This window comes from Caloenas nicobarica, chromosome 2 (assembly GCF_036013445.1).
Source record: "Caloenas nicobarica isolate bCalNic1 chromosome 2, bCalNic1.hap1, whole genome shotgun sequence".
NCBI classification, from domain to species: Eukaryota; Metazoa; Chordata; class Aves; order Columbiformes; family Columbidae; genus Caloenas; species Caloenas nicobarica.
In genome coordinates, this window is record NC_088246.1 from 20,756,498 (window position 1) to 20,780,311 (window position 23,814).

Genomic DNA, 23,814 nt, shown 5'->3' on the forward strand with positions numbered 1-23,814 from the left:
ACTATGATCCATTTTGATTCTTCTTAGGTAAGCAAGTCAAGTCAGGTGGGTATGTGATTTTATAACTCTTGTTTCTCAGATAAACATATTTGTTTGCTCCTAACGATACAGAAAATGTGTTCATTTTGAATTAACTTAAATTTACCCTGTCTTCTCTACTGGCAGTGTAACAAACACTCAAGTTATGCAGACTGAAAGCTAAATGTCAATGTTAGATGTATGTCCATGTGTGCAGAATCTTGACAGCTGGCTGCTGATTAAAAGGCTGCTGGAAAACTTCAGGGAAGCGTTATGTTTGAAGAATAACTTTTTCTTCTGCTGGGAAATACCTGCGTTGGAACTCCCAGTGGTAATTTGCAACCTGCCTTGATTACAGAATTCCCTCTTCCTCTCAAACTCTGGCCATCGCTGCTGTTGGAAGCATCAGGATGTCAGATTGACAGAGTGGAGGAACTGGGAACATGAACTTCTCTCCCCATAAGCAGTAGGAATGATGGTGGACTGCTAGGGAAGGAAATAATGTTGGGAAGAGAGATGGGGATCCCTCTCAGAGAAGGTGATGGGACCAGGAGGAATGTGAGATGACTTTTAAAATCAAATTCATCATGGTCTGAGGATTAGTATGCTAGTGCAAAACCCACTGCCCTTCTACAGCTGCACATCATCTACTAACAGAATTAGAGAGAGCAGAGTACAGATGTGGGAGTAAATGAAATTCAGTTGTTTCACCTTCTTTCACCCTTAAAGCAAGCAAAAAAAAAAAAAAGGAAATGAAGGCAAATAGAGGAGGGAGGGATGTTTTGATAAATGAGAACTTTTAACAGCATATTAAAAATGCAAAAAATATATAAAGGAAATTATTTTCAGGCTGAGCAAACTTCAAAAAATCAAAGAAACCCTCTGAATCCAACATAAAACTCTAACCAGTTAGTTTCACCTGTGTAAGAACAGATTCTTTCTGGTTGCTCATGGGGAGCCGCAGTGCAATGGGGATATATCTTTATCACACATAAAGGAGCAAGTTATGTAAGTGCAGTTACACAGTTCCTGTGAGTGATTGTTTGAGCACCATGGTGAATAGCTGGGGATTTCTTGTTTCATAAGTACAAGTTTAATTAAGAGCTGCATGAGTTTTCATGTTTGAGTCAGACTGTGGAATAGCGAACATCCCAAATGTGGAGCTTTTGTCTTTCCCAACTATTTCAGGCTATTTGTAGAATCAGAGCTTTGAACATACAGGGGAAAAAGGAGGGACTAGAAGGGGGGGGAATAGAAGGGGGAATAGAAGGACAAAGCTCTTTTATCCACCACTCAGTACAGTATACCTATGGGAGCAGAATGCATGTGTACCTACAATGCTTTGCCAACTCAATTCAACCTTTGCAAGCAGGGTTTTTATCTAATAGGATTAGGATGTGTTTAAGACTATTTACTCAGCCTTAAAATAAGGCTGACATTTATACTCAACTCTGTGAAATGTGCGATTTCCTTTAAAAATTAAGACTGTATCCAACTTACAATACATTTGTGCTGACATTTTGAAACTGTCATGTGCTGTAGGCCTGCACACTACTTTGAGTATCATTAACATGCTATATAAGTGTGGGCTGAAGCTGCATAATAGGGAAATACTGTAAAATCTCCTGAACAATGTGATCATGTATAAGAAAAACATTTTTCTCTTCTTCATACTTAGGCTGAAGAAAATTGAATTTGAAAGAACAAAATTGACTTTTTTAATGATAGGGAGTTTACTTGAAAAATAATTTAAATACTGCATAATTCCTGAACGAATGCATGTTTGTCCAAACCAGACTACTTTTCACTATAAATTGTGTTTGTGTTTTGTGAAGTGAATGTTAATGATGTGACTTTGGCACACAAAGGCATTTGGAGAAAAGTGAATTTGGGACCATCAGGCTACTTTATGCCTGTGCTTGGCTGATGTCATGTAGCTCATTTGGATGTTTCCGAATTTGGGATCGAAATTAGATGGTGGCCCTTAGAAAACCATCAGGTCACAAAGTAGTGGTTTGTTTTATGTGTAGCTGGAGATCAAATGGATGAAAGAAAGTAATTGAACAGTGAAATGACATGACAATGAAGTTTCTATAGCAAGGAAAACACTTAGTGCCTTGTGCCTGGGTAGCAGCTGCACGTAGTGTTTGGTGAAGGCACTCAAAGCTGTGGATTACAGTTTTCTCTGTTCTATGACTTGGCCCATCACTGAGTGTTGTAAGTAGCAAAGCAACGTTAAGTATTTGTGCAGCAATTTATATGTTCTGCTTGGTTGGAATTATTGATTCTCCTCGCAGCATTACATTGTATGAAAAAGGAAGTGGTGTTCTGATTTCACAAATACGAAAACTGCAGTAGACTCATCTGTGGACATTTAAAAGGCAGTTTGCAGATCTGGGGCTGGAGCCCGGGTATCTTTTCTCTTACTCTTATGTATGAAACAGTGGTGGTTTTAAAATGTTGGTTGACAGATGGGCAAACTTTTGCTGTGTATGTATGCTATTTGCAGTCCATGTGATGTCAGTAGCAGTAATTTAAAATATTTTACTGACCATCTAAATCTGAATATTTAAGAAGTCTGTATTGTCTTAGGACTAAGCTTTTTTGTCATGTTCAGATTATTTATGCAGTCACAATCTACACACACAAAAGTTACATTATTTTTGATAAGATCAAATCAGCAGGTCTTAAACTTGATGTGCTTAAACACCATCAATAACATACCAAAATGTCAATGTTTCTTTTGATGCAGAACACGTTAAAGTCAAGCTCCTCCTCACGCTCTGTTCAGTGTCTGCATTGGAAAAATCACCTTTCCCTGACTAACTTTCTGCTGACAGTGGTTGTCAACAGCAGGTCCCCCTGGACCACTTCCAACTGGTGCTGAAAATGATGTGTTTACTCCTGATGTAATTGGGACCAATCAATTTTCAAGCCCATTACTGGAAAGGATGACTGCATCAATCTGTAATGGGCCAGAAATGTGTTTGTCTCTTCAACACGAGCCGGGAAACAGTTTTCAACACCATTTGAGTGGGGATCAGAAAAGCTGTTGCCAATGATGATTTGCACCAGCTAGTCATTTTCTTAGTGCTGATGGACCCCAAAGTGCAGATGAGAGAAAAGGGGGCAGAGACACAGCTGACAGGCCATTAGTTGGTGGACTTGCAGCTCTTAGAACATGCTAAGCAGGGACGAACAGTAAGAGACAAATTCTCTTGCAGATAGATGTGCCCCACTCCTTGCTGCCTTCTGTGGGTGCATCTCAAGAGGGCAAAATATGTTCATAGCTGCTTGTGCATATTTTAATAATTTTTTACCTATAGCTTGGAATAGTTTTGGAATTGGAACAGGGGAGAAGACAAAAGACTGGAGGAAAGGTCTGAGTCCTTTAAACCTAGTTGTGCTTGGGTCACCATGTAGCAGAGAAGCTTCCATTTGTTGATTGACAACCTGATATGGTTTGTAACCTTGTTAGAGATCTGTTTACTTTGCAGTGTTTTAGTGCATTCCAGTACACTGGCACCATCATTTTCAGGATCCTTACCTGGAATAAATAGACCAGCATGTTTATCCTCAGTGGACTTTATGCCTTTTTATAAGAGCTGGAGGTTTGGCCCTATTACAATTAGTCTACTAATTATGCAAAAGTCCTGAATATTTTCCACACTTGCTGAAAACTACTGGCAGTTCAGAGTATGTAATCACATTTGGGATTCAAGACGAGAAATGTCTTTTGTTCAGATTATCATTCTTTTATAATAATATTCAACAATGTAAGCACTTTTTATTGTAATTTCAAATTGAGGTAGAAAACCACTTCAAATTTAGTTAGTATTTGTAACTGACTATTTGCAACTTCAAAACTAGAGTTGGTACAATATTTCCCCTTTTTGTCCCAGCTTCTTTCTTGCTGCTCTTAAGTTGTCAGTATCTTGGTTATTTTTTCCTATGCAAAGGCCAATTTGTGCAGATGTTTTGTAGATGTGTAGTCCCCATTCAAAAGAGCAATTCTTGAGCCTTTGGTGATGTTTTTTGGTGGAGCCTGAGCAAGTCTTTGAAGTGAAGATTGAGGAAGGGCATCGTGTAATGCCTGAAGGTTCCAGTCAGGGTTTGAGCCTCTTGGTAAGGGGCTGAATTAACTCGGGAGAAAAGATGTCCCTTTCCCTGGGTGCTTCTGCTGCTTCCTTTCTTTAGCTGCTTGACCTGGCTTCATTTTCTCTTCCACCCTCTCGTAGGTTTCTCTGCTTTCTGTCTTCTCAGTGCCTATGGGTGCACACACCAAGCTGGTTGCTTTGCCCTGTCTACAGCTATTCCCCTGCTCTCCTAGAATAGCTCTGGTTTTACTGTTCTAACACAGCACTAAAAAAAAAAAAAAGAAAGAAAATCACTAGATGGAACAGAATAGCAGCTGTGTAATAGAGGCCAGCACCATGTCCCAATGGGAAAGGGTCAGCATCCAGGGATTGAGGTTATTCAGGAAATGGGAAACATATTTTTTCTTTCTTTGGCCTACCTCTGACAAACTACTGTTCTGCTGCATAACATTTTTATTCTCACTGGAGTATGACAAGCTGCAGAATGGAGCAAATATATATTGCAGACATTTGTAAAATGCTAGATGACTTTCCCTCAGACATAAGTAATAGGTATACTGGTTTAGGTGCAGGAAGAATAATAATTCACTCAGGGAAAGCTAGAGCAATTGGCCTTGCATCTAATATAATTGAAAATGGTGAAATATAAAGGACTGTCACTGTCTTATTCCTCCCTCCTTCCCCCCTGAAATTAACCACAATCCATTATTTCATGTACTATATGATCATGTCATTTGGGAGCAATAAGTGACCACATTTCCTCAACTTTATCACTACTATTCTTGATTCTCTGTTGTTAAATTCACTCCATTCCTAATTTCTATTTTGAGCACATATGCTGGCCTTTAATTTGCAATTTACATGGATGATAGGGTGCTATTCAGAAACCTGTTTCTGCTGCCTTTGTGGTTTTCACCTCACCTCATGTGGTCATTAGGATGAACAGCATATAATTAACTAAATTCATGTAAAGCCCTGAATTGCAAATGCTTGTCTGTACATCTAGTTTCTTAAAAAAATTAGGGGAAATCTAAACCTAACCAAAACAAAACTTCCAGTGGTTTTAACGAGCTGTAGGAAACAGTTTCTATTTTCGTGGTAGGTGATACTTCGAGCTGTATTCATCCAACCTATTTATTTATTTGATTTACTTATCTATCTATCTATTTATTTATTTATTTTATCATTGATTACACTTGTGTGTCACTCATTGTATGTCAAAAATTATAAGATTTATTTGTGGGCAAGCAGCCAACAGTGAAGCCTGTTTAGCTTATCGGCTTAGCTGAAGCCATATGGATGCAAAATTACTTTCCTGTCACCTGTAAAATATTTGCCAAAAAGTAAGATTTTTAAATTTTCTTTTTACAATAACATTTCTACAAATTATATTTGTCATTGGGTCCTGCAGTTTGAGTTTGTTGCGTCGTACCCAGAGTAAAACTTTACATTGGAAATAGGAGCTAGATGTAAAGGTTATAAGTGAAGCCTCAAGCTGGAGACTTTCTTGATGGTGAAATACAATCTTGAGAGGTTGATTAACTTTGTTAAACAACAGCAGAAAATCTAAAAGACTGTCTAGTAAAGCAGAAATTATTCTGGTACCTTATATTTCCTGTAGACTTTATGTTTTCTAACTTTTGCCTGAAACTTCAATTTCTCAGACAATTTTGAATACTGGGGATGATTTTCTTAGTAATTCAGAATAATTCAGTAAGATAGCTCTTGGAAATTGGCTTAGATTGGCACATGTGCTACAGCAAGGGAGCGAAAAAAGGCTACAGACCCTGAAGAGGGAGAAGAAAGATAACTTGTGGTTTTGGGGCTCTGTAACATCCCTGAGGTCTCTGCTATTCCTGTGGTTACTTTGTTAAATGGAGAATATTTGGCCTCTCCTACCTGTGATTTAGCCTTCTGGCCAAAATTGCCTGAGCCCATTCATTACAGTAGTGGCTTTTGCACAAGCAGAAAGATTGGGTCTTGTACTCCACATGCTGAAACACTCAGCCTTCTTGTTCCCATGATTGTGTAAAGAAGCAACTAAATGGGGTTGCAGGGAGCGGGGGATGCTGAGGTGGAGTTGTGTCATTGAATTACATACCAGCCACACGGCTGCCTGTTATTGAGAAAGGCGTTCACCATGGTAGAATTACAGTTTCTGCTCAATGTAGCTGCGGTGCTCAGTATCATAGATGGGTTAGTTTGTATTAAAAAGATGACAGCATAGGCAAAATGCTATACTCTTAGAAGCCCTCTGAAATTTAATGATAAAAGCTAATATTTGAGTCTTTGCAATGCCTTCGTTTTCTACTATGCTTCTAAGCAAAACTATTTTTCATTTCAGTATTGTATTTTATGCTTCCGAATTTCTTCCTTATCCTGTTAACCTGTGAGTGGGTCTTACTAAATAATCCCTCTCAAGCAGAACTGTGTTGGAATAAATTAGGCAGAGTTGTATTGAATTTGATGGCTGAGTTGATAGGTCATTCAAAGATTATTTATAAACTTCAAACGTTTTTATTTTGTTTGTTTTAAACAAAACTGGTTTTTGTTTGATAGGTATCCTATAAGAAGGATGTGCAAGATACTCACAGATACACTGAAGTGCTGAACAGGCCAGACATAAAGATGGCAACGGAGATAACAAAGATAATAAGTGATGTATGTCCTCCTGTTACTCTATTTGTATTTTTTTAGATGTTATTTTATTTATTCCAATTTCAGACAGATTGTTTAGAATGCTGCTGAAATTCTCAAACATCACAAGCAGAAAACCTGCAACCCCAAATCTGATATGGAGGTTTGATTAAAAAAAACCCCAAATCCAACAATAAAGACACCCTTCCCTGGTTTGTTATAAAGTTATTGGTTTCTTCTGTTTCAATGCGACAATATGACCTTTGCAACTATTGGTCATTGATCTAAAAACAATGTTAATAGTACTAAAGTTGGTTTTGTTTCAGCTTTATTTGTGATACCTATTCTCAAAATAAGTCACATGCTTGTATGCTCTACTGCACTTCAGAAGATACACCAAGCTTTTTTTCACCTTGGTACAAGAGAAGCCCACATCCCAGGCTGCTCTTCCTCCTTGCATCTCAGCTGGCAGCAACATGGAAATGCAGTTCCTCACTGTCCTGAGAGCTGTGCAAACACGCCACTTCTTGCACAGGGGCTCACCTCCCCGAACTCCCATCTCAAATTCGTTTCCCTTCCACCGTGACATCCGCTAATGGATAGGTCAAGGAGCAGTTTGAGAAGTAATAATGTGTGATGCAATTTTATGTTTCATTGTGGACAACTCAAACAATAAATATATTTAAGGACCTGAGCCAAGATTTTAAGTAACTGCTATTATAATAATTTCCTGTGAGACTGACTAGGCACCTATGGAAAGACAGTTTTAAGAGACCTGAGATTTACCTTTTGAATATTCAGGATTTTCTGAAAACCAAGAACTTCTACTAAGTCTTATGTTCAACACCCAAATTCACTAGTTGCCGTTCAAGCCTCCTTTGAGTTAGGGTGGCTTTGGGACTTTTATTTCTCTCAGTCTGTTGTTATGATGTGTCCTTGCTGATTCACAGTGCCTGAGTAATGCAAGAAGCCTATGTTAGGCAATGGGTAATTTAGTTTGTGATATCGCAAAGCACATATTGTCAATTCATCTGTGCTGTTTTCTAATGCACAGTGCAAAAAAATTGCAGCAATTTGCATGGGAGGCAGTTCAGCTGGAAAGATCACATAACACCAGTCCCGTGGGACAAATTCCGCTCTGTCACACCAATGCAACTTCACTGACATCCAGCAAGACTGCAGTGGTAGAAATGAGAGTGGAATTTGACCTTACATTTCAAAAAAGCTGCCCCTCAGCCCAGTTTTCTTTCAAGACTAGTTTCAGCTGCTACAAATAATCTTGTGTAAACTGCAGACACTGGCGTAAAAAATGCTGAGCCACTGTAACTCATTCTGCCTTGATTGGGAGAACAATATTTCTCAGTTTTAAGCTGTGCATTTAACGTTGAATTTTGTGAATGCTGTGCATTGTGTTTTACAATAAATAAATATTTTGTTCTTAAGGGGCTGAAGCCTGAGTAGGGCTCTTTTTCAGTGCTGATTAGAACAGCTCTAAAAGTAGTGTCATGCAGATCGTTAAATGAGACCTTTTCTACTAGCGTTAGTGCTTACATTTCTCTTGATAAAACAAAAGCAAACAATTTATTAGTGATTTATATTCTTTTTTTTTAAGGCTGAGTACAAGAAAGGAAGGGGACAGATGAATAAGGAGCCTGCTGTACTTGGAAGACCAGATTTTGAGCATGCTAAAGGAGTTTCAAAACTGTTAAGCCAAGTAAGATTCTCTGTCATTTTACAATTACTTCATTCAGATATCTTGTTCCTAGTAATGCAAGAAAATATTTAGATTTTTAGATGTTCATCTCTAATTGCATGACTATTATGTTCTCAAACTCTTTTTATACATTATTTCAATGACTGGTAAATTTAAGATTTTTAGGAATGAGAATATACATTTTAATGCAAAAATACAACTGTTACAACCCGTCTTTTGTGGAGATGGTGTATATTTATACAAATTATCTAGATTTTCTAAAATATTAACGGCATGTAATTTAGAGGCAAATTTTGCTACTCATTCAGTTTGAGTGGAACCTTACCCTGTGATTAATCCCACTGAAGTAACTGAGGTCTTTTGTGTAACTGCTTGCTAATGTGAGTAATGGGATCTGAATTTGGCCTGACATATAAACCACCCACCTTCCCTCCCCCTGAAATGGAACCTTTTATGTACTACTTTCTGTTACAAATTAACCTCAAAAAGAAAAAAAAAAAGAAGAAAAATAGAGGAATTACTTTAGTCCATAACTAAAAGAAGTCTGAAAATACTCTTTTCCGCTTACGAGTCTTCAACTCGTTAGATCTACTCATAAGACTCTACTGCAGATCAGCCTGACATCGTGAGAAGGGATTTTTGACTTTTGACCTGTTTTTCTTTTTTTTTTCTGTAGTAGTTCTTTAACAGTGCCTTGCATAATCCTCGCTAGTAATCCTGTCAGACTACACTTAGAGCTTTTGTAAACCCAGGAACAAATTCTACCTTCCTGTAGGAGGAGGAGAACACCCTTTGATTGGAGAAGGCCATGTCAGTCTTCCCATAAGTAGGAAAAAAACCCCAATGTAGTAATGCGTACACTGGAACAGTCTGAAAATCAGTGTTGTGTAGCAAATACTTGTGATTTGGCTAGACAGTAAACATCTTCCCTAGAACAAGCGTAAAATGAGAGTAATGTGTCATAGAGAACAAGCTGCAGAACAGTGCAGTGTCTGCTTGCAAGCGGTTGAGCTCCTTTTGTTGTCATCAAATTTTGTCCTTAGATATCTGCTACATGATTTCCTGTTTCACACTGGACCATCATGAATTTTGAAGCAGTAATACTGCACAAAGGGAAAAGAAGGAAACACATGTTTTTTATTGTTTTGTTAATGATGTGCTCAGAACCAAAATTAGTTTTTGATTTCCCAATAGGTTTCTTTCTTCCATTTTGTAATGGATTGTGTACCCATTCCTCTGCTGATGGGCAAGTCTGCTAAGAGATTCTTTTGTGTTTAGCATTGTGCAGGCTGGGAAGTAAACCTGTGCTTTCTAGGAAGAACTAGTGCTGTGCTGCTGTCATTTATAGGAAAGGGAGCTGTCTGTCATTTAGCAAACATCTTTAGTGGTTTTTCAAAGGCTTCATTTCTAAATTTAGTGAGTTGTATTCTTTATTTCTACTCAGTGGCTGTCTACACACTCAGTTCCTTGCAGCCTGTTTCAGCATCTAGTGGGCTTGTAGCTGTTGGTTGTCACAAATAGGACCCAAGCAGATCCCTTTCCAATAGCTCTCTCCATCTCACTGACCCTGGTACCCCTGACGTTGTGGCAATTGCAACAATCAAAAAATACCAGCTGGATCATGGGGATGTGCAGGCTGATGCTGAGCCAGCTGCATCAGTGGCTTCGTCAATGCACTTTTCATCTCATTTTTATTAGATGTGCTTTTCCTCTTGGACAATGTATGCTGTATCTGCAGAAGCTTTGTAATAGTCTCTTCATTGCCAGGATGGCAGCAGTTCCAGTTGAGGTCCTTCTGCATAAGAGAGTATTTGGTGTGCAACTTTAACTTCTTGAGAGTTTCCAAATAGTGCAGAAGGTGTGGCAGCAGGAGAGGAGCTGTTGACAAAATGTAACTTCCTTACAGTTCCTTTATAAAGAAGATTCTTACTAAACCTTGGTGGTCCAAACTCTGCGGCCACTGGGCCTGGATCCTGGTTTTGGGATCCTTCTTTCTCTTGTCCTCTCCTCTACACTGTTGTGGCTACTTGTAGTGTGTGTGGTGGGCCACGTGCTTTTAGAACGGGAGGCAGCGCTTCAGCCCAGCACTCTGCTGCCGGGCATCTGCACAGAGCAGCGTGGAGGCTGCAAATACAGGAGCGGGGATGCACTCAGCTATTCCCCACCTCCCCTGAAGGGAAGGCTGTGGCCGTGAGTTGTCGAATGTTTTTATATATTATTTGAATCATTATAACACTTAGACACACTGATCGTAAATCAAGAGCACAGAAAAATGAAGATGACCCCTGTGTCCAAAGAGCAGGGTGGTGGGGCAGGATGAAGAATGCACCTGTGCTGTAGGAGAGGAAAAGCTCTAAATGTGGGTCAGTCATGTCAGGCCTCTTCATGCAAGGATTGTGAAGCAAGCTTGTAACAATTACAAGATTTAAAAAATAGTAAAGTTGACGATCTCTTTATTGTCTCCAGACTTTCTGGCTTTTAGGGTTTCCATTTGTTTCTCAGCAAATGGGAGCATTATAAACTTTTTGTGCTGAAAGTTGACAATCTCCATTAATAGCACAAATCTATAAGCTGCGACATGCAGAGAAATATTAGTTATCTGACCCTCACAGTAAATTTGCAAAGTTGACAATTCTGATGGATGTAATGGGAAGAGAAGATGATAACATGTTTTAACGTGGTACATATGGGTAGGTAATTTAGGGAGTATAGAGAAACAGGAGCAAGAGGAGGTCAGGCAGTGTGGGTGTAACGAAGAGAGAAAGCAATCAAGGCAAGCAGGAAGGCAAACAAAGTGAAAAAAATAGTGTTAATGTTTGACTGGCACTCAAGGCTCTACAAAATCAGTGTACCCCTCACATCTTTTTTCCTTTTTTTTTGTTAAGAAAACTTTTGTCAACAGCAGCAGCAAAAATAAGAGCTCCCAGGACTAGTCTATTTACCCACAGCATGCAGTAACCCCTTTCTGTTTATTTTAAACCAAATTTAAACCAGAAACTGTTAGCCCTTGTGAAAACATGAAGCTTGTCAATTTGCTGAATGTATATTGAATAATTTGGGTTATTTTTTGTATTTTTTATAAAAGCAAGCTCTTGTTTACATGTTTTCTATGTCTTTTGATGTGTTTTATTAGCTTTTTCAAAGAGCTGCTGATATAAAATATTCCCCTTATGGTGTTCAATAATTGGTTTATGATGAATAATTTTGGATATTCATTTTTTATGCTGAATCTGGTGCTTATTGTTTCAGAAATAAAATTGTTAGAGGTAGAATGTTTTTCAAAAGATACCTTCTCTGAGATTATCAGTAACTACACAAAAAGCCTAAGATTTTCTCAGTCTTTCTTTGCTTAAGCTCTGTCGGTGCTTTTAGCAACCAATATTTAATTTAGCTCTTTGTTTATGTCACATTTCCTTCAATGTCTTTGTGCTCTGACAGGTTTTTCACTTCTTTTAATATGTTTTCATATGGTCATGAGGAAATGCTTTAGCTGCAAGTATCTGCTTCATCCTGGGATCCCAGTGGTTGAATGATTCAATTTTTGTAGTTTCTTTGTAAATCTGAACAGTGGGTGATGTCATCCACTTCTGAAACTGAACACTCCCTGTGTGAACAGCTTTGAACTACAGATTTGATTTAGGAATGTTGCTGCAAAGCTTCAAAAGACACTGCTCTGTCCAGCTGCAATTCTGACTTTTATAGGTTTTGTGCAAGGCCGATGAGAAGTTTGTTTATCCAGGCCTTATTTAATTCCTGTTTGGTTTTTCAGGGACGTTGTTGTGTTAAAAGCTTGCAAGGTCTGCTTTCTTCAGCAACAATTAGAGAGCAGCCTCCACACATTTTTAAATTAACCCCCAATACATACTCTCTAAAAAAATAAACAAACTTAAGACTTTAATTAAGTTGGTAAATAAGTAGCCATTGCTTAAACCCTCATTAAAGTAAAGCTTTTGGTTAATGATGAAATTTGTAGATAAGCTTCCACTAACAACTGTCATTTTTACTCCCACTATCTGTTTGCTCTTCCGCCGTGTTATAGAATTGCTAAGACCTCCCCTCTTCAGCTGTTTTAGAAAACACAAAGTATTTTTCTTCCTTGTTTTGAATCAGAACCCTTTCTCTCAAGAGAATTTTCCCCCTTTAAACTGCATTTATAACTTTCTCCTATTCAAAAGAAGGAAAAATGCCGTGTGCGTTACTTCACAGTGAATCATCCATGGGCTTGCTCTTCTCACTCTCCCACCTCACGCTTTTTTTCAAAAGAGAAAAGGAAACAGGAAAACACCGATAAAAGAGAAGGTGAATGTGTGCGTAGCTTTCAATGAAATGACTGCCCTATGACAAGTCATAGTTAGACAACTGCTGGAAACGCTCTTGAGATACTGCCAGGGTCATCTGATATTCTTAATATTGTGGGGCCTCCATTTTGCCCTGAGTGACATGTGTGGTGGGGTTGGCGAGGAGAGCGCAGGCAATAGCAGAGCAGCCCAACGAGGCAGCAGGGCCTAGAGATACTGAGACGTCCCTCACTGCGACGTGAACATTTACAGTTGGATTGGTGGGTGGTCTTCTTAAATTTGGGACCCCCCTGCAAGTTGGCATCAAGACACACAGCCATGGGAAGACTGGGTTCACTGGATCCACCTCTTTCCTTCAGTAGCAGTGACGTGATGTGATTTGAAGTGACACTAACGAGGATTTATTACTGGACTCTCTAGATTGAAATGCACTGCTAAAAAACTCTTTTAAAAATGGCATCAAGTGGCTGGAACTGGAAGATGGCAAACCAGTTGTGAGGAGAGGTCCCCTTGGAACTGATGTTTTCACACTTAACAAGAATATCAAGGACCATATTGTCTATTCGGTGCACATGCACAGTTTGAGGCCATTTGTTGGCTGGGCAGAAGACAACTTGCAGTACTTGGATATTTAAACTCCTGTGCATGATGTCGTTATGATGTGAGCTGATGCCTATGGAGTAAAAGACAATTTTTCTCACCATGCTGACTTGATCCCTGGTTTCAGAGTCTAAGTCACATATTGCAGCACTGCCTGATTTTTATTAGAAGGCAAGTTTTGGATACACCTTTTAAAAGAGAAAAGCCCTCTGATTTATTCCTTCATTGCTCATACAGAACGTGGATTTGCCTGTGACAAAGGCAGTGTCTTTGTGTTCAGATATATGCTTTTGTACTTGATCCAAAGCCAAGGCAAATATCAAACAATATGAACCAGATGAATCTACCAGAAGCAGTAGATATTATTTTCATGAGTTAGTGTGAAAGATTACGAAGTTCATCATGTGTTCAGATAAAGTTTCTCTTTAAAAGTGACAGTGTTTTAGAATTTCCTTCCTTCGAAAAATTAATGTAAGTGCTGGAATCATAATGTAGTTCTTGAACATATATGGGCGGTTTCTGTTTGGGTGGCTTAGTTCTTTTTATCCTGATTAATGAAATACTGGGCATAGTGGCTAAACGTAATGATGTCGTGTAAGCTAAACCATGTTGAGAGCCTTTTGATACAAGAAAAAAGGAAATGATTCCCACAACTAAAGCAGAGAAAAAATAATTTTTGAAGGAGATTGTTTGAGGTGGTTTAACCACTTTATCAGACATTCATGTGGGAATAGAGAAAAAAGGAGTAAGGAAAAAGCCACGTATTTATTTAATGCAGAGCGTGGTAAATTATAATGGATGTTGCATAGGCTCAGATATCAGGTGTCTGACTAACATTCATGAAAGCAGCTTAATTCAGACTGAACTTTTATTCTCCTCCATTATGCCCAGCTGTTGGAAAGAAGCAAGGCATGTGTGCAAAGTCTCCAGATGTTTAATGATCATGCACAACAAGGAGGGCAAAGGAGGAAGATTTACTATTTGTTCATTTTTTCAGACTCTGCATTCGGTTCTTCATGTTTTATGGAATTTTTGTTATTTATTTACTTTTAATGCCATCGTCTCAACATTTACTTATTGCTTATTTCCTTTTACATATCTTGTTGTTCCCCTTTTTTCTTTTGAACAAGAAGAAAAAGAGTGAAAGTGGTGGTAGACAGTCATTTAATGATGCTTTATAACACTGAAATGAGGCAGCCATTGTCCCCAAGAAGGGACTGTACTACAGAGGGATTCCTGAGGGTCTCTTGGGAAATTTCTGGCAGAATTAAAAATAGACCTGGGGGCTGCGGTGACAGCCTAGCACAACACGGGTGACATGTGGACCTGGAGGTGGGAAGATGGCTGAGCAGAAAGTTTGATTTTGACTTCCCACTTTCAAGTGGTTGAAAAATTTACAAGTGATTTATTTTACAAGATTAACAATTTATTCATCTTATAATTTTTTTTTTCTTTAAAAACACATTTTCAATGTTAATTATGAATGGAATGATTCTCAGTGAGTAGATTATTGTTGCTAGTCAAACAGTTCTGGTTTATTTAATTACTCTAGTGAATCATATGGTTTTGTTTCTGTTTCCTTTTTATAAATCCTTCAGCGCCAGTAATCACATGACAATCTTAAAATTATTTTTTTGTCTTAGTAAACTTTAGATACATAAAAGTTACTTTGAAACCAAGACAGTCACAGGTGTGGCTAAACTGAGCTTCTTTAAACATCTTCATTGTTTAAAGATTTATGGATAAGGTGATTGCCTTTAATAAGCTTCTTTATAGTCTGAATTTTCTGTGCCTTCTTTAAGTGCTACATGTTAATATTAGATATGTTTGTTCTGTTGGAAGGTGAAATACAAAGAGCAGTTCAATAAGGAAATGAAGAGCCACCAGTACAATCCTCTTGACAGTGTTTCCTTCAAGCAAGCACAGATTGCATCCACCTTGGCGAGTGATGTAAGTGAATTTGCTTTGTATTTTACGTGCATTTACATCCTGAAAAACCTAACATTTTTTCTCAAACAGAATTTCTTTTTCCATCTTATGAACTACTGTGAGCAGCAGTCTCTGCTGCACTGTGTGTCTGGATAGCAGGTACAGCATGTTGTCCATTTCTTCCTCTGCTTCTTCTACAAGGGCCTGCAGAGTTTTCATAACTATTTTAGATGTGTGTCAGAAGGTGTGACTGCTTACTCTGAGCTAATCACCTTCTACTCAGTCCCTTTGTATTCAGGAAAGAAAGAAGCAGGTCTAGAGGGCAATTTTGATCTGTTGTGGATGCTTCTCTTTAGAGGAGCGAAGTGCTGGCTTCTCTCCAGTGATTGTAGAAGGAGGAGCAGCTCAGATTTGCATGTCCATCTTTTAGACTTCATTCTGCCAGTTGACCTTCGGAATGGTATTACTAAGTACAGCGGTCACCAAATTTAGCAATGGGTGCCTGCTGCTGGAGCCAGATTGGAGAAAACATCTATATTGAGTGATAATGCTGTTGGCATTATGTATTTAGCAATGTTTCTAATGCTAAAAATGTGAACTCTTCTTTGAGGCTGTGATCCCAGATAGCCAAGAGACAAGCGTCTGGTGTTTCTGAAGTGTGGGGCTCCACCCAACAGGAACAGGAGAGGACAGCTCTGGGAAGGGTCCAACTGAATATGTAATTGTTTACAAAATCTGAATGTTCAGTAAAAAAATCACTGAAGTAATTATTGTTATAAGAGATATGCAGATTGAATACTGTTGATTTGAAGTCTGCCTAAATCAGTGAAGAACCTGATAAATATGTGGAGGTGACTGAAGGTATTGGTTTAAAAGATTTGTCATCCAAGATAGAAAGGTGTCTAGTTTTCTTCCTGTGAAGATGGGCATCTAGCTGTCACAAGTATGGAAAAGTCTACTATAGGCTGATAGGAAATTACCTGCTGCTACTTCATTAAATGATTATTTTTTGCCTCAGGTGACTATATTGCTTATCATTGCTGAAAGCAATCTGTATTAAATAAGATATCCAGGAGCACTTCCCTTTGACTGTTTTATGTACAACATTTTAATTTGGACAGTTAGTGTAATTCCTGAATCAAGAGAAAAACGAGAAGAATCAAGGGTTTTAAAAATGACTAAACTGAAAATATTGAAGGAGATAATCTTGATCTAAGTTGTTTGGTTTTGGTTTTTTTTTTGGAGGGAGGAGAAGGGGAAAGAAAATAAAAGAGAAAAGATAAAAGAAAGAAGAAATAATAATTCCTTTCTGGTTTGAAAAGTCGTATGAAGTGTGATTTTGTTGTATGTGTCCTTTTTTATGAAAAGTTTGAGTAGTTCCCGAATACTTGCTCAGTAGAATGAATCCTTTGTCGATGTTGCCTTTTCCTGCAAATAATGGTAAATGACCACCATCTAGTGGCTGGTAGAGATAGCTCAGGCAAGCACTTAATACTTTCTGTTTCAGGACGGCCACACTATAGTACAAAGCTCTGAATTATTTTGTTAATCTTTATTTTACATAACCTGAATTCTCTTTCCAGGTGAATTACAAGAAAGATTTGGAAAGCCTACATGATCCAGCCTCTGATCTACCAAACCTGCTATATTTAAACCATGCTTTAAATATCAGCAAAACGCATAGTGATGTAAGTTGCCTTCATAAGAATGATCTGAAAAACATACGTAGTAAGGAATTGTAGTATGTATAATCACCGTAGAATACATAACTTTTTGGTACTTGCTTCGTGGTCTCATATGTAGTAGACTGTAGTGTTGTAACAATAGTAGTTGGGGGATGTAGTGAAAAAAACGGCTCTTAGGGAGAGATATTTAATTTATTAGAACAACTAACATACTGGGTAAGAATCACACAGACTTCTGGTACTTGAACATTTCTTCTTATATGCCTGAAACTTTGTCTGTTTTTTCCTTTGTTGATCTGAGATACTACTTTCCTTACAAATCTCGTTTTGCTTGAGATCTTACTTAAAGCGTTCACCTGCAGATCTCTGTACAGAAGTGACCATTATGCTGGTTTAATATCTGGACCCCTGCCATAAACAGCCTCTTGAGCACTTTCTTCCCTTAGAGCTTCTCTGTCTAAGCCTTTTTTCCCTCCCAAATGTCTAAGTCTTCCTGCACTGGATCAGGTAATAGGCCCATACTCCATTCCATGTAACGTGTAACAAAACATGTCCTTTGATGGTGCTGGTGGTCTGACATAGGGTAGTGATGGGGCTTGGAATGGGGAGGAAGAGATAGGAAACTCCTTGCTTCTGTGCAATGCTGAACCTTCTCTCCCTGTCTAAAAGCACCCAAGTGTGGTGCTTGTACGCTGTTTAGCTGCATGTGTCATCTTTACTCCAGAAACCACAGAGAGGCCCAGCACTACTGTGGAAAGACATGAGTGGGTGGTGTTGGGAAGGCAGATTGCTCATGGTCAGCAGGAGGTGAGCACTTCACACACAAAGGGTTAGTCCTGATATCTAGTAGCATATTGCGTAATCTTCTGAGTCAGTGCCTGCTTATGGAAGCTTATGTCTAAAATAATCAAAACAATGGAGCCTTCCTGTCCGTACTTGATTTTTGTGTTGCTCTTTGGTGAATTGAAGCTTGCTTCTTGTCTGTCTCACTCTGACGTGTGAAGCTAACACTATTCCCTTTTGTATAAGTAGTAAATGAGTTGATAGCTTTCACTTCCTGCATTCTTCATGTGCATTTTGGCCTAATTCTAGTTTCCTTCAGTGTAAGGTAAGATCGGCATTCTTTTTGCTGGTTAAATGAACACCCTCAGAGTGGTCTTCATCAATTTGTCGTCTTATCTCTAAGGAAATAGAGACCTGGACTTTCCCTTAAGGCTCCTCACTTCTTGGAAAATTTCTTTCTTTCTGTTGCCTAGGAAGGGTTGATTCATATTGTCCATGCCCTCATCTGAGGACTCCATAAATACTAAGTTTCTGATTTTTGCATTGTCCAGATGCTGGTGGATATTTTTTCTTAGCTTGAGCATGACGAAGAATGCTTTGTCATCCCCTAAGGTCCCTGTTATCTATTTGTCTTTACAAAAAACCCATGTTCAAAATCCTTCTCAGATTTGACTTCTTCATGTCATCTCTTTGATTTTAGTATGGCTTACTCTCCTACCTTTCCAGTATCTTCTTTATGTTCTCCACCTTGCCTATCTGCAGCACCAAATCTTTCTCAAAGTCTGCTTCCACTGTATGAAATGGTCTTCCTGACTGAGCCGTTAACTAATTTCCAAAGACTGTTTGCATGGACTGTTTTTCCTTTTGAAACAGAGAGCTTCTTGCTAATTCCCCAATTTTGCTGTTTCCCTATAGTATACCTTTCTACCTGGAACTTTGTTTCTGTTCATCTTTTGCATGACATAGCTACACCTGCCCCAGTGTGATACATTGTAACCTGTATGGTTAATTAAACTCATAAACTAATATGGTCGATTGAATTGGTTTGTTGATTGACCTAGAGTGTAGAAGTGTGTGCACCTTTATGAAACACATACACTATAATACCAATGCAAAGCTATTGTACAAGTCAGCTTCTATGGGAATAAATTCCAACAGTTAAGGGGAAAGCTTCATGGGCATGTTTGGACAAAAATGGACTGATTTTCACAGGTCAGATTCATCCTATTTTCATTATTTTAGTGAGGAAGAGAGTTCACAAAGTGTGACTTTCCCCTCTTATGGTATAAATGTAATTCTCTTTGGCATGAACTATGGAGACATAAAATTTAAGAATTTGATATATGTACAACAGCTATTTCATTGTTTTGCACACTTTAAATCTTTTTCTATTGTAGAGATTTTGAGATGCTAATGAACTACAGGCTAAGAAAAAGGGAACTTAGATGTTTTTCATTTTATGGGACAGGGTGAACAAACAGGACTTAAGAGACTGAATCTGGTGCCTGCAAAAAGTTATATGGTTTACCTCATTTGATTTTATAGATTTTTTTAAAAAATTTTGTTCCATTAATTGAGGAACAGAGTAAAAGTATGAAGTCAGTGTCTGTAGATGGAAATAATTTTCGTTTGTTTGTGCTACAGAAGTGATTTTGTTACATGACATTTATAATTATTTCCACTAGGAGGCAAACCCAGACCGTCATATGTATTCCCTTGTACTTCAAATGTAAAGAATAATGTTTATTTTCTAGTGAATATGAACATTTGACTTTTGGATGAGCAGGACAAGCATTTTCTCTAGGAACTTTAAAAGGTTATTTCTCATCATATCCTTTTTTTTCATTTCATCACAATATTTTAAAATCAAATTTAGCAGTAGAACTCCTGATCTGGGAGACCTAAAATGTAGTTTATTTTATGCTGTTTCTCCCATAGATATTTTAAATGGTATTTAAATTACAAAACCTTCTGGATTTTGTTAGTGAAAACATTCTTGGATATTTTTTTGTTTCAGTATGAATATAAGAAATCATTTATGCAAAGCAAGGGCTTCTATCATTTCACCCTGGATACAGCTGAACAAATTCATCACAAAGAAAATGCATTGCTTCAAAGTCAGGTATACACACTTATAAATACATCTTGCAAAGAGAAAAATGCATCATTCTAACAGTGATTAAATCAGGCACAAAACTGCATGACAGATCACAGTGATGTACCGTGCATAATCAACAAGAAGGCACCCCATGAGGAGAGAGGAGTGTGTTTTTGCAGGACCCAAACCTAGTGCAGAAGCCTGAGAAGGAAAAAGATTCTTAACACTTTCCTCAAATTCAGACTCACTATTTTTGAAGAGACAAATAAATTAAAATGGCATTACTAATTCTGTATGTCGTATTTTGTTTTGTAGCTATTTGCTTTCCTTTATGGCTTCTGTACAATGTTCCATCGTAGCCCACACTGGTTGAGATAAGCAATGTGTTTGCCCATCTTAATCAAGAGTGTGAATGAATGAGGTCAGAAGGCTTCTCCAGGTTTCCAAACATAGCATATTTGCTTTGTGAGTTTGCAAAAAGTTATATGTTGGTCTCTGAACTTCGTGTCCTTCAATGTGATTTTGCTGTTAGCTTTAAGGTTATGGCCATTGGTAGCTTTGAGGGGAATGATGGTGCAAGACTGGACCCTACTGAGGCAGTAGTTTCCCCTCCCTTTTCCCTCCTACAGATACAAACAAAAGTGCATTTTAGAATGCTGTTCCTGAGCCTGAAAGAGAGACCTGTGGGGCCTGGTTGTGGCACAGATTTTCTTCTTACACTAAATGTGTTGTTTAATGGAGGCACGACAGAGGATCCTACTGAAAAGCTTCCAGCTATTCAGACGTAGGTCATTCAGGCAAAATCATGGAGTTAGTTCAAGCATTATGATTGATGCTCCTCACTCCAGCCGTCTTCAAATTTCACAATTTTTAGGTCTCACATTTTGAAGCGAATGACTAAATGACTCCAGAAAAAAACTTCCTTGTCTAGCCACCCTATTTCTCCAACATGTTAAACTTGGGAGGAATCTTCCAATTAAAAACCTCTAAGGAATATGACTAAACCAGGATTTGTCTGTCACCATGGCAAGCAGTCAGATCTTACATTCTCTCAGCTCTTAACAGCCTTTGTTTTCATTTTCCTAGGTCAAGTACAAAGAGAATTATGAAAAATCTAAAGGCAAATCAATGCTGGAGTTTGTGGATACACCAATGTATCAAGTTTCAAAGGAGACTCAAAAGATGCAGAGTGAGGTTAGTAAAAATAGCAAAAAAACCCTAGCAAAATTTAGATCAACAGAGAAGCTAACAACATCCTGTGCTTAGGTTAAGAAAATGGATGAAGCAGATGGTAAAGGTTTTATAAACAGAGGATATGGTCAAATTAGTACTGAGTAGTTCCCTTTGCTATTCTGTATCACAGTTCATCCTTCAAATTTGTTTTTTCTCAAAAGGCTGTTGGTGCAAACACTAGACATGGATTGTATCATCCATCATTTAACTGAGAAGAAGCTCAAGAGGTCATTTGGATCAGAGATTACTAAAATTTTTAACTTTTGCCTTTAATTCCATCTTTAATGAGGGAGGGTTTTTAGGTGGGAACAAGTGAAGCTGTAAAGCCCAGTGTGACCTTGTGCCTTAGCTGAAATGTGCTCCTGCCCGTTCAGCCTGGGGAGCTCAGCAAGGGGGAAGGACTGTTCCCAGGCTCCAGAACAGCACTGACTATCCTATGACAGGCCATATTTTTCTAACTTTTTATTAAAAACTTCCAATGGGGTAGGTTTTGCGACCTCCCAGGCAAGCTTACCCAGTGCTTTACTGTCCATCCTGAGAGTATTTTCCTATGTCTCCCTTGCTGCGGTTTGATTCCATTATTTTTGCTTCGTGTAGTGCAAAAAAGATTATTTCATCCTCTTGGTAGAAACTTCTATGCATTTAAAACCATTACCTTGTGTGCCATTTGTCTTCTCTTTTCATGACCAAGCAAACTGTTCCTTTCATAGATCAGCTTAAACATTCTCTTTGGAAATATCATCTGTATGTATTTTTGTCTAAATTGTGCATGTCTTGTATAGATAATCTAAGTAATGAAATAAGTAATAAAGTTACTTAATAATGTGATAACTAATTTATGGCATGTCTCCTTTCTGGGTCTGTTTACAGTGTTCTTTCTGAAATGTGCTTGAAAATGCACATGCATGTACAACTAATTGTTGGTTTTGCTTCAACAGAAAATGTATCGCAAAGATTTTGAAGAAGAGATCAAGGGAAGACCCTCAATGGATTTAGACAAGACTCCAGAGTTCTTGCATATAAAACAGGTCACTAACCTTCTGAAAGAGGTAGAAGATTTTTATTTGTTGTTGTTGTTGTTGTTAAGCTATAAATGGGCCAGAAGCAGCATCACTACAAGCTACTGAGTGTTGAGCAACTTACAGTTAACTTGGTAGCTAAATACAAAAGTGACTTGATGAGTAAAAATTGTGGTGTGTCATTTTATATTCTGAATAGTCCTGTAGTAAGAATTGATACTTTTTGAAGTTTCCTTATGAAGATAAGGAAATGGTAAAGATCGGCACACGTGAAGTAGAAAAACAGAGTTAAATGAACAAATCAGATGACTCCATAGAAAATGGGTAGTTGGCAGGACATTCCCTCTAAGGGCCTCAGTTTTGGATTTTTTTCCTGCCTGGGATCAAATAGCCCAAATTTATTGACCTTCCAAGCATACTGCAAAAGACGTCTGTTTGATAGGGTTTTGGAGACAGCCTGGAGTTTTCTTTCCAGATAGATGAAGGGGTGGGTAGGAGGATTTCTGTTGGTGTCCAAATGGCAGTTTTTCCTTTTTAGTAGTTGTTTCAGGTTTATGATAGTCTATGGTGGTTATATGGTTGCCTTGAGCTGTGTGTAGTCACTTTTAGCTGATTTAATTGAAATGATTATCTATCATACATGTTATCAATAACAATAAAGAAGACCAAAACTTGATAATAAAGCTGTGATATTACATAATCTGCTTTAAGCACATTTTGTTAGAAGGTACAGGTTTTCTGCACGCCCACTGTTTGTTTAAGAATTGTCTAATGCTCTTCAGTTGTATGTGGAATTGCAAATTAAATAAGTTTTTTTTTCCATAGCTGAGAATCCTTCTATCTTTAGTCTTTTTGTATTGTTATACAAAACTGTTTTCATGTTAGATTTCAAGTATGGGTTCGTTCTATAGATTAGGCTTACTATTTGACCCAACTGAGAAGTAAATGTATCATCAAAATTTGTAGTTATAAATATCAGAGCTGCTAGATGTCCTCCATTTGAATATTAGAGCCAACAGTACCTTTTTTATATTTATTGTATTAAGAATTTATGTTTTTGTGGTGGCACAGACTAGTGAACTGAGGATGCTAGAATTAAAAAACTTTGGACCTTGTTCATTTCCTTTTTCTTGAAACAGCTTATCCCAGTCTACGGTAGATTTCATATGGGCAAAGAAAATATTTTATTTTCAGATATTTCTTTATTCATCTTCTAATAAATAATTTATTCTGATAAGCGCTGATGTCAGATAGACAAGTCTCAAGCTTGGTCTAGTTTGTGCAGTATCATTCTGTGTGTACATGTCTTGTGTGCCTACTGACTAGGGAAAAATGCAAATACTTGCCTTTCATTGAGTTAATCTTGCTGCATGCTGAATGTCCACAGAAGTGGTTAGTGCATGCACAGTTGCAAATGTGCTGTGAATGTTCATCTTTGAAAATTTTGATGTAACTTCCCTCCATCGTGGTACATGCATTAAGATGTTCCCTAATACCTACCTCAAGTTTTATGACTCATTGTGTAGGGAGTAAACCATGCTTGTAGGCCAGAGGGGAAGAATGTGAGAAAATGGAAACAGTATTCTGATGCATAACTGCATGATTTTATGTCCACATTCAAGGAACAGATTCCAAAACCAAAGACTATATAGGTCAAATTAATTGTTAACTTTCAAGATTCAACAAAATGATGTATTTCTTCA

At 38.0% G+C, this 23,814-nt stretch overlaps 1 protein-coding gene across 2 annotated transcripts in view; it reads left to right on the plus strand.

Annotated features, from left to right (window-relative positions):
• The window catches only part of NEBL (nebulette), a 261,626-nt gene that overhangs the window by 181,966 nt on the left and 55,846 nt on the right, over positions 1-23,814 (plus strand). Inside the window, exons 6-12 of one of the 2 annotated variants that reach the window (XM_065627753.1) lie at positions 6,675-6,776; positions 8,365-8,466; positions 15,207-15,314; positions 16,877-16,981; positions 19,779-19,883; positions 20,946-21,053; positions 22,031-22,141. The exons of the other annotated variant lie outside the window; for it this stretch is intronic. Coding sequence (XP_065483825.1) covers positions 6,675-6,776; positions 8,365-8,466; positions 15,207-15,314; positions 16,877-16,981; positions 19,779-19,883; positions 20,946-21,053; positions 22,031-22,141 — 741 coding nt within the window. The remainder of the gene's footprint in view (positions 1-6,674; positions 6,777-8,364; positions 8,467-15,206; positions 15,315-16,876; positions 16,982-19,778; positions 19,884-20,945; positions 21,054-22,030; positions 22,142-23,814) is intronic. 2 annotated transcript variants of the gene reach the window in all.